The sequence below is a fragment of the Suricata suricatta genome, chromosome 17 (assembly GCF_006229205.1).
Source record: "Suricata suricatta isolate VVHF042 chromosome 17, meerkat_22Aug2017_6uvM2_HiC, whole genome shotgun sequence".
Lineage (NCBI taxonomy): Eukaryota > Metazoa > Chordata > Mammalia > Carnivora > Herpestidae > Suricata > Suricata suricatta.
Window position 1 is genome coordinate 16,385,196 of NC_043716.1, and position 10,851 is coordinate 16,396,046.

The 10,851-nt window shown below is 41.5% G+C and overlaps 1 protein-coding gene across 1 annotated transcript; it reads right to left on the bottom strand.

The window, feature by feature from the left end:
• Positions 1-3,627: 3,627 nt before the first annotated feature.
• On the bottom strand, positions 3,628-9,604 carry CRYBA1 (crystallin beta A1). The gene is made up of 6 exons (XM_029928937.1): positions 9,574-9,604; positions 7,930-7,994; positions 6,894-7,012; positions 5,507-5,648; positions 4,417-4,559; positions 3,628-3,775 (listed from the first exon to the last, which is right to left on the bottom strand). Exons 1-6 carry the CDS (start codon positions 9,602-9,604, stop codon positions 3,628-3,630), a joined length of 648 nt encoding a protein of 215 aa, XP_029784797.1.
• Between the last annotated feature and the right edge of the window lie 1,247 nt (positions 9,605-10,851).

Here is a 10,851-nt window from a genome sequence, read left to right on the forward strand (position 1 = left end):
TAGTATTAAATGCTTTTTGGCCTTAAAATGTCTTCTACTGAAAATCTTTTAAATCTTAGTTTTATTTCTATTATTCCTTCTCTCTGCCTCAAAAAGAGGATTTGGGAAGAATGGCTTAAAAGAAGTTTCATTGGCTTAAAAGAAGTTTCATTGGTTTGTTGCTGGTTTATCTTTTAGAAAGGAAATAATTGTTTACTACATAAGCTGGGGACTTATTATTTGTTTGGATACAGAGGAGAAATAATGCCATCCCGAGCCAATCAGATTTTGTGTAATCAAATCCATTAAAACTCAACTGTTCTGTTTCTCTAGAATATTTTTACTTAGCAAAGATAAGCTTACATATAGTAGAAATGCTACTTGACAAGAGGAAAAGTCATTTCTCAAGCACATACCCAAACTTTAGAGGAGACTGAACCCAAAACAATGGAGGAAGAAACACCAAATGGGGTGGAGAAATATGAGAAAGATATGTGGTCCAAAGCTATCTGGTTATATTTTGATGTTGCCAATATTACCAAGCCAAAATTTTAATTTGCTTATTTAATACATTTGTTGGCCAGAGATCTATTTTTATATCAATGTGCCTTGCATGTATATTAAAAAAAAGTTTGGAAAGGCTATGTAGTAATGCCTGAGCTAGTTGATGGTTCTTACCACCTCACTAATTTTTATGCAGTATGAAATGCTCATTCTATCACCCAACTGGTGCTCTCTGTTTAAAGTTATAGATCTTGTCACAAACTGGAACTATTTTATAAACTGGGGAAGTGATTTAATTTACTTTTTTGTTTCTTTTTTGTTGTTGTTCTTAATGTTAGTGGCTGTTCTGTAGTGGGACATAGTAAAAGGATTCTTCACTCCCTTTCCCTACCCCATCAGCACCTTCTTCAAGTAATATGATGACACCATTTCTTGTGTGCTTTGAAAAGTTTCAGCTTGCTGTCTTCTTTAGTGTTATTAAAGAAAAGTGTTACAAAAAGCATTGTTTGCAAATTCTAGGGAGATAACGGAGTCCACTTTAATTTGGAATTTGTGAGCTATGATCCAAGTTATTGGCTCTTTCCAACTTAAAAAATTTTTATTGTTAAACACCTTGGCTTAGAAAATTTTAAATATTTTATGTCTGCAACAATTGTCTCAAAAAAATGAACTGTGCAATTCTTGTCATTAAAAAAAAAAAAAAAAAGATCTGAACTTTCCCTAATGTGACTTGTTAGTTTCTCTGTATTTCCTGCCAGTGTAAATGTGAAAAGCTTTGCTTGCATTACGTTTTAGAAATGCATTTTGCACACTCAAATTCTGCTGAAGCTCCATGAAAAGGTTAGATCTAAGTAGATGAATAAAGCTATGCACATGTTTTTAAAGTTTAACTTGTGTGTCATTACCAGAAGTGACCTGTCCTTATTACTTTGCTGTTCTTAGCTTTACCATCTTTAGAAACATGGCTCAAAGTAATAGCACTGGGCTAGCCCATCAGCGGAACTAGAAGAGAGGAAAACTGGCACCTATTTTAACAAACTCCAGTTTAAATGAGAGCTGGACTTGTATCTACTAAAGGGCTTTTCTTGAAACAGGGCAGTTTTAATCAGCTTTACAAACTTTTGGATGCTCTTCCTTGTGGAAATTTTGATTATTTGGTCAAATAAAAGTGGAAGGTAATTCAAACTGTAAAATGAGGGAAGGACTTTGCCACATAGAGTTCTGTGACAATTCTGTCTTAAGCCTGATTTAAAGGTAGGCTAGCCTTTTTACCTTTATTGCTTTAGCATATGTTTGGTTTTATTGAGTGAATGACTTGAGATTAGAATCATTCAGCTGTTCAAAGATCAAAGCACAGGTTGTTTTAAAGATAATGTGTATCTTAAAAATTGCCCAAGCTGATTAGGATAGGTTTAGGAATTGGGCGAATTTGGTTAAATTGCTGCAGTCTGCATGTACTAAATAGCTTTACTTCACATGTATGTGTACTTAAAAGATTGTGTAGATGTACTGGCCAGGTTTGTCAAATCATCTTTTAAAACATTGTTTTGTAATCTCCTTAGTAAGGACTTTTACAGAAGAGGCTAATAAGCTTAAGTAGAAGATTATACTAGTGGTATTTTCCCCATGCTCCTCAATATAAAAGGAATACTTCTGATTTGTCAGGATTTTCCTGCATATAAAGGAGGGCTACTTTTCTGTCATCAAGTGGCTCTTGATGTATGTTGTTGACTTGGAAACAGCAAAACCCATCCTTCTGAAAGTTAGAGTTAAAAACTAAATCTAGTAGTCAAGATTGGAAAGGTAACCCATGATGCCTGGCCTTAAAAGGCGTAAGGGGGGGGGGGAGTGTAGCATTATCTTAGATGCTATAGCTACTCCCCAGCCTGTCACTAGTTCATGTACATTCAGTCTCAGAACATACTGAAGGAGCAAAATGATGTTTGTGTCTTATGTGCAGCAGCACTTAGGAGCCAAGGTACCTCTTCTTGATATGGGGGAAAGTATAATTAGTGGACTACAATTACGCTGGAGGGTGTTTTCCTTCCCTCTCCCAATTAAGTTTTTTTTCAGTGTTTATTTTGCCCAGTCAACAAAGATAGACCCTTTCTAGATAAATGAACAGTGGCCAGAAATTTACCCTTTTGCTAATTGCTTAGGTATTTGCCATAGCTGTTTCTGATGTCATGGAATCTGAGGAAGTGTCAGTTACACTCTGATCTTCCTTTATTGATGTCTTACTCCATGTTCAGTGTTTTGAAAACAAATTACAAACACTCTACATCCATACCCAGATTTACTTATTTTATCAGAAAAAAAGAAACTTGAGAAATTTGTAGATCAAATTAAGAGATAATAAGTGTACATTGTTGAATAAAATATTTTAAAGTTTCAGAGGTGTTTGTGTTATCTTTTGTGTGCTTTAAGAGTATTGCCTTGATAATGACGTTTTTTCAAAGGGTCATATGTACAAATTAAGCCTTAAGGGTACCATGGTCATAAGTCATGGCCTAAAAACAAATACAGGTTATCAAAGTGCTTATTAGAATTGGCATATTTATTGAAAAATCAGCTGTGAGAACAGCTATCCTGTCTTTGCGTGCTATTGAGCCGTATGTTCTTCTAATTGAAATAAGCCAAAAGTGAGCTAAGCAATTAAGCAACTAGAATAAGTTGCCAAGATTCTGGATTTATTTGTAACTTTATGTAAAAATATATGGCAATGTATACTTGAGAAACTTCCTAAGTTTGTTTAGCATTGATTTGTTACAAGTTGAAAAAAAGATCAATTCTAACACCAAAATAATTAGAGTAGGTAATGAGAAGAGATGTAAAAACATTTACCAAAAGTATGTCTGTCACTATATAGGCTGATAGATTTCATATGATCTTACGTTCTTTGAGTTAGGGAATTATTGTATTTGGCCTAGTGAGTGACTTGCAAGGATACAAAAAGGGAATTCAGTTTTTATTGAAGCTTGTCTTTATAAGTTCTCAGCCCCGTGAACGTGATTTACATAAAAATATGGTAGTTAATTCAGTCTACACAGCTTATTTTTTAATGACATTTATTGTGGATTTCATCAGCTAACAAAACTCCTAGATTGCTTAGCAAGGTTTCTGTTACTTGGAACTTTTAATCCACTACTGTTGGACACGGCGAATCGATTGAATCTGGGAAGTCTGGGCATGAGAACCCCATTCTCTCCAGTGTTTATAGTCTCCTCCATGATGGTCACATTCCAAGATATATTGATATCCACGGTATCCAGGATACTGGTAGCAGACCCAGCTAGAAAATCCAAAGCACATTGTTATTAAAATTAATTAGTAACCTCATCAGTATTTGGTCAGGAGCCTCTTAACACAATTGATAGAAAATGCTTTTAGGTTAAGAAAACAATAACCATCTTAAATGTGCCAGGCACTGTTTATGAGCATAAGATGGCTACAGCTAGTTGGAAATAAGCCCGATCATGAAAAAACATAAGAGTAGACAGCACTGGGGCGCCTGGGTGGCTCAGTCCGTTGAATGTCTGACTTCGGCTCAGGTCATGATCTCACGGTTCGTGGGTTCGGGCCCCGCATCAGGCTCTGGAGCTGCTTCTGATTCTGTGTCTCCCTCTCTCTCTGACCCTCCCCTGCTCATGCTATTTCTGTCTCTCAAAAAACAAATAAGACATTAAAAAAAATTTTTAAGTCCACATAAATACTTCCACAGAGGATTATTTTGAGAGGAAAAAACTTACCTTAAGTGGTAGTTGGTACAAACAAGTTGAAATTTGAAAATTAGTAATAACTACAATGTGCCAGCCATGCCAATTATGATCTAATGTATGAAATCTGTTAAGATGTAACCATTGATGTATTGATATTCACAAGGCTTACATTTGCAAGAGTTACTTTGAAATGTGCCCCTGTTTTTGCACTTACGCCCCACATTGTATCTTCATGGAACCAACTTCGTTGTTGAACCAACCCATGGCTTGCAAGGAAGGGTAGTCATCACAGATCTCCCATTGGCGTCCAATGAAGTTTTCCTTCTCAAAGATGGTAATCTTAGACTCCTTATGATTCTGTAACCCAGAAATTAAAAAAAAAAAAAACATTTGGTATCAGTGTTAAGGCTGTCATCCTAATTCTTTAATTACCATATTTTTCAAATTCAAAACACTTCTGGTTTACAGAAGGAAGTACATATATGGTCATTGTAAAAACATTGCAGGCAATATGGTGGTAAGAATCCTGTTTGATCCAATTTAATACCATAACATTTAGAATGTACAAATAACGGGCACCCAAGTGGCTCAGTCGGTTGAGGTTCTGACTTTGGCTCAGGTCATGAACTCAAGGTACCTGAGTTTGAGCCCGGTATCGGGCTCTGCGCTGACAGCGTGGGGCCTGCTTCAGATTCTCTGTCTCCCTCTCCCTCTGCCCCTCCCCTGCTCGCACCCTCTGTCTCAAAAATAAACATTTAAAAAAATGTACAAATAACTCATGAGATACTTTGGGACAACGAAAGACATGAAGAAAATATAAGAGCAGGAAAAATACTTCCAACACACAGCCAACCAAGGGATTAATATTCACTAATGTGAGAAAAGATCACAGAAATTAATAGAACAAGTAAACCCATGTGTATATGGTGTTGGAAATAACCTAAAGTCAAGTAGGGGATATGATTACTACACAAACATTAAGGCCAAGACTAACCTGTGTGAAGTACAAAAACAGGCAAAACCAGCTCTCACTAGTTATCCTACTGAGCTTTAGAAGAGCTGGGCTTCTGAGAATCCACTTCTGCCACTCTTTTAGCTTAATGAAAACACCTCTTAGTGGCGAAAAAAACCAAATAGAAAACTTAGAGGGACCAGTGTTTTTCTTTTCTCTTTTTTACTTTGCCTGTCAGCATAATTGCATTCCAGCATAACTGATGAGAAGGAATACTAAATATCAGTCCATCTGCACCCTCTCTTACCGCATCCCCCCTACATACACAGAAGTGAACATTTCAGGGACTCACAGCTGAACAGATGGGGCGGAATGACATGAGGCGCTCAGTGTGGTAGGCATTACTCCCACTCCAGGCATCCCAGCGAGGGTATTCTCCTCTCTCCAGGATAAACTGTTGCCCACAGAAGCTGGTGTGCTCATAACCAACCCAGCTGCCAAAGACAAGTAGTGATGTTTGTTGATGGTGTTCAGAGCCTGCGTAGCCTCAGGGAGAAGGCATCTTTTGTTTAGATGTCAACAGTAAGGTATAATATCAAGCCAATTCAAATAGAGCCATACAAAGTGATAACATTTTATCACAAGAGGTGGGGAATGAGCTGGCAACTGCATGAAGCAGGTTTGTGGATGGAATATTTGTTTTTGGATTCTCCACTGAAAGGGTCTACTTCACTGACCTGAGAAATCTGTATTAGCAAGGTCAGTCTAAAGTTTTATTTCCTTTCTCTCCAAGTTACCTTATTCTCTACTTGGAGCTCCAGGTTCAGGATCTAGTGACTGACTATTGCTTTGGCTCCAGCCAAACCTATTGGCTTCTTCCTAAGGAAGCAAAGGGATGAACAGGCAGCTGATGGGTTACTAGTCTCTTGTTTCCTTTTAACTTTGTGGGTTCTTTCTCCTACTATCGCACACCTATACCTTATTTCTTAAAACACCTCAGATTCATTTTTCACAACCAAGTCGCAGTTACCGATAATACCTTAAAGTATTTTACTCCCTTTAAAGGGTTAACTCAATTTGGTGGTGAGCAACTTGTGGAAGCCTATCCACTGCAAAGCCAGTTTTGCTTAGGCCAAAGGAGAATCCTTTTCTTGTGTTTTCAGGCTGATGGTAAAGGCCTCAACCTCCCTGCCAAGAGTCAGGAAATAAAACAAGAGTCTTACTTGCCACAGAAATCAATAATCAATTAAAAAAAACTCCTGAAATCAGGACTCACTAGGAACTAATATGGGTCTCAAGTTCTGAGGTTGAGTTCCTTTTTTCATAGAGAAATTAGCTAGTAATGTCTGCTCTGGGACATGCAGGAAGGGAGTTAGCTATAAAGAGTTTAACAGTTTCCTCTCTATTTTCTGTAGACAAGAAAAACTAAAGGGTCTTGTGGCTATTCTGAGAGAATCCTAGGTAGCAGCCTATGGGCTCTAGAGGCACAGATCTAATGACCGTCACTGCCCCACCACATGGTCTACATTTCTTTACCCTCCTCTCCAGTCTAGTAGCAAGCCACCAGGAACCTCATGTTCCTTCCAACTTTGAGTTACTAAATTACACACGTAGTGATTTCTTTTGAGATTACGTCCATATGGAGGCCTATCTCCCAGAAATGACTAGAGTCTGGGGGAACATCTTTCTACATCCCATCTACAGAGACCACAAATAAGGGCTCTGGGGTCCATACTCACGCGCCACATTCCACTTTGAGAGACCGGACATTATCAAAACTGTGCTCAGAGACATTTGGGCAGGAGCTGGTGAACTCCATCCTCTTGCCCTGGAAATTCTCCTGGTCGTAGATGGTTATCTGAATGGAACAGAATGGGAAAACAGAGCTAGAACATGGTACCTCAAGAAGAACAGAGGCCCAGGTCAAGAGCTTAACTTTCCATCACTTAGCTATAGCCCAAGATGCCTGGTAAGGTCTCTTCCAGTATAGACAGGATAGGAAGGGGGTTGGGTTGTTATCACTGGTTGGTGGTGTTTACATGCCCAGGGATGTACTGTGGGGCTTGGTTTATGATAGGAATGGTTTGCCAGGAACAATAGCTGGCCCAGTGGATGGACCAAGGACTTGTGGACTCATTCCACCATGCTTCCTGTAGAAGTGTGGTCCAGAGGCAAGGATTCTGGGTCCCGGGCTTTTGTGTGGGTTATTTCTTATCTTCTCTGGCCACATTCTTTACAGAAATGGAAAATGTAAAGGGAGTGTTGTGATAAACCCCTTTTATACCTTGAACTAGAACTCTGCTCCTGAACCGTGAACTCCCAAAGCTGTGAGCTGTCCTCAGTGTTGACCCCGTTGAAGGGATGTTGAAGAAAACAGTGAAAAGCTAAGATTCAGCCACTTCAGGAAATGGTTGTAATCAACCTCAGGTTGGGAGTCAGGAGACCTGGTTTGGGATCTGGTGGGATCTCTTCATTTCTGGGCCCCTTGTTTCTCCATGGCAGCATAATCCACTCTGGGCTGTTCTATTTTAAGATGATTTTAGTAGCGTGGTGGAGAGGTGACCTAGGAAACTAGGTATCATTTGGGCTTCCATCCTTCTGCCCTTCCTGAGATAGCATCTGATGTTGGGTAGAGCCATCCCCTAAAACTGGTATCTTATTGGTTGGTCATTGTCACATGGAAAAACACAGCCCTGGGGCCTGCTCTATGGCAGGATCTCATGCCCTGGGCCCTGTATAAGTATTCAATATCCCATGTGATGGAGGTGAACTTACCTTCCATGGCCCCACGGACCCCGGCATGGGGTTGGTTTGAGCCATCTTAGTGGTTGGAAGGGTTTCTGGAAGACAACACATATCACATGGCCTCTTGGGGAGAAGGTGAGGTGATAGAGCACAGGAGAAAGTAAAGGAAGAGTCAGGCCCAATAGATAGACTTTGTTGGGATCCTGTCTCTGCCTCTCATGAGTTGTTTTCCATCAGTAAAGCTTCTGTGTGCAGTTATTGAAAGAATTAGAAGCAATAATACAGTGAAGTACCACACAGGCAACATGACTTCTTGATTAATGTCGCTGTCACCCTCTTGCCTGCCTCCAGGTACCCCCTAAGGGTGGCAGCATTGCCTCAGTATCAAGTACCCCAGTATCAACTCCTTGGCGAGTATCTAGCCCAGAACCTCATATTACCAACGTCTAATCCCCTCCCACCTGGCTCCTCACAGCCTCAACCCAACCAGCCATGAGTGACCACGCCACCATTCCCCCGCCCTGTCTCTGTCTTCTAGGCCTCCCTGTCCTTGGCCTGGCCTCCTCAGAGAGACCCTGCTGCTTTTCCAGTCTGTGATGACTTGCTTTCTTTCCTGATTTCTGGCACTTATAAGAGTATCGACCTTTCTATCAAATGTGTCCTGGGTGAACATCTCAATGGCAGGGTCTGGATCTCCTGACTGATCAATGTGGCACCACGCTGAGCCCAAGTCCCGGCATTACAGGGTTGAGGGGGAGGATGGGTGGCATTGGAAAAGACTTACTGAGGAGCACCTAGGTGGCTCAGTCAACTGAGCATATGACTTCAGTTTAGGTCATGGTCTCAGGGTTCGTGAGCTCACTCCACACGTCAAACTATCTGCTCTCAGTGCAGAGCCTACTTTGGATCATCTGTCTCTGTCTCTGTCTCTCTGTCTCTCTGTCTGTCTCCACCGCTCATGTTCTCTTTCTCTCTTTCTCTCGCTCAAAAATAAATAAATACTTAAAAAAACTTATTGAAGGAAAGCAAGCAAGAAACAGGGGTAATAATAGCTAACGGGGGCTCCTTCTATTCCAGGCTCTGATCTAAATGCTTGATATGCACGAATACATTTACACCAGGCCTATGAGGTAAGTCCTATCATTATCCCCTTTTTACAGATGAGGATATGAGGCTCATTGAGGTTCAGTAGACAGAAAAGATGGTAGGAAGCGTAAAAGGAAGGAAAGATAGGAGAGACGGAGGGAGGGAAACAAGACAGGCAGGTTTCATGGCTCAGAACAGCCATTCATGGCCCTCCTTTTGGGCCGGTATCAGGGCCAAGGACTGATGCCTGTAAACTGTGTGGTCTATCTTTCCATTCTGAACCTCTGAATAAGCATTTCCCAGCTCCTGTCCCACACAGCTTCTCCCTGTGCCTCAGCAGCCTGCTCATTTCTTGCAACCCCACTCCCCCTCCCAGCCATAATCGCCACGCCCATGGTTATTGCCATAGAAATGATGCCTCTTGGGGTGAGAGAATAGGGCTGCCTCTCCACTCCCAAGGTCTCTACTTTTCTCTAGCCATCCTCGGAGGCTCTGACCACAGGGCAGAAAAAGCAGGCCCTCTCCAGGGCCTGTCTCTCTGTAGGGGAAGAAACAGAAGGGCCAGGGTACCTGCAGGGCCTTACTCACCCAGCTCCTGCTGCACAGTCTGGGTCTCCATCTGGTGCCACTTCCTCTGTGGCCCTGCCTTTTATAACCCCGTGGCCGATCGCCTCTGGCCCTGTCAGCACTCTGCTTTCCCTCTGCTTTTGTTGCCCCTGATCCCCAGAGCTTTGGCTGTACAGCCTGCTGGCCAGGCATCCCTCGGGCTTTTGTCTAAACCGAGGGAACAGAAATCCAGAGAGGCCCTACTGCTGAGGGCAAGGCTGGGGGCGGCAGACCTTTGCTGCAGTGGTCTTGATCTTGGAACAGGTGCAAGGTGAGAACAGGCCCCTGTGCGAGTGTTTGTCCCCTCCCCTTCTCTGGGCTCCTCATGCTACCCTGGGACCTTCCTAAGACCCCATGTCAGACCCGATACATCAAAATGCACCTCACTTCTCATACAGGCTATATACATATTTGTTGTTAAAAACTAGGAAAGGACTATAACAATTCTGAACTTTATTAAGACAAAGAAAAGAAGGTTCACTGTGCCCTCAGGAATCTTTCTTGGGGCTCCTGGATGGCTCAGTTGGTTAAGCATTCAACTTCAGCTCAGGTTATGATCTCATAGTTTGTGGGTTTGAGCCCCGTGTCGGGCTCTGTGCTGACAGCTAGTGCAGAGCCTGGAACCTGTCTTCAGATCCTGTGTCTCCCTCTCTCTCTGCCTCTCCCTTGCTCATGCTGTCTCTCTCTCAAAAATAAATAAACATTAAAAAAAAAGGAATCTTTCTTCTACTATATTTATATATAAATATATGAGTTGAATTCAGTTATGTTTGACCTATAGACATGAATCTCTCCATAGCTATGTTATTAAATATTCACTTTAATTTTGCAGCTTTATTTTAGAATGTGGGGAGCCAGTGCATCTTGTTACTATATTGTTTCAGGACCTTGGAAATCTCACAGGCCCAAGGTACTGTACCTATCATATCCTAAAGATTAAAATGATTTCTCCCTGGAAGTTCAGGGCACTTGGTGAGATTAATGTAGGGGAATCACTGGCTTCCCAGGAGCCCTGAGGGGAGGATGTGTTGCTCACAGCTGCTGTGAGAAGTAGAGGCTTGGAAAGGGCTTTGAGGTAGGCAGACATAGGTTCAAATCCCAGCTCTACTGGCTAGGTGATTCTGGGCAAGTCACTCAGTCTCTCTCAATCCCCCAAAAGGAGATAGTATCTACCTGACACATAGTGGGTTTATTATTGCTTATTACCTTACCCTCTCTCTGGTGACAGATACTATAGAAAATTCCATAGTAGCTTGGAGA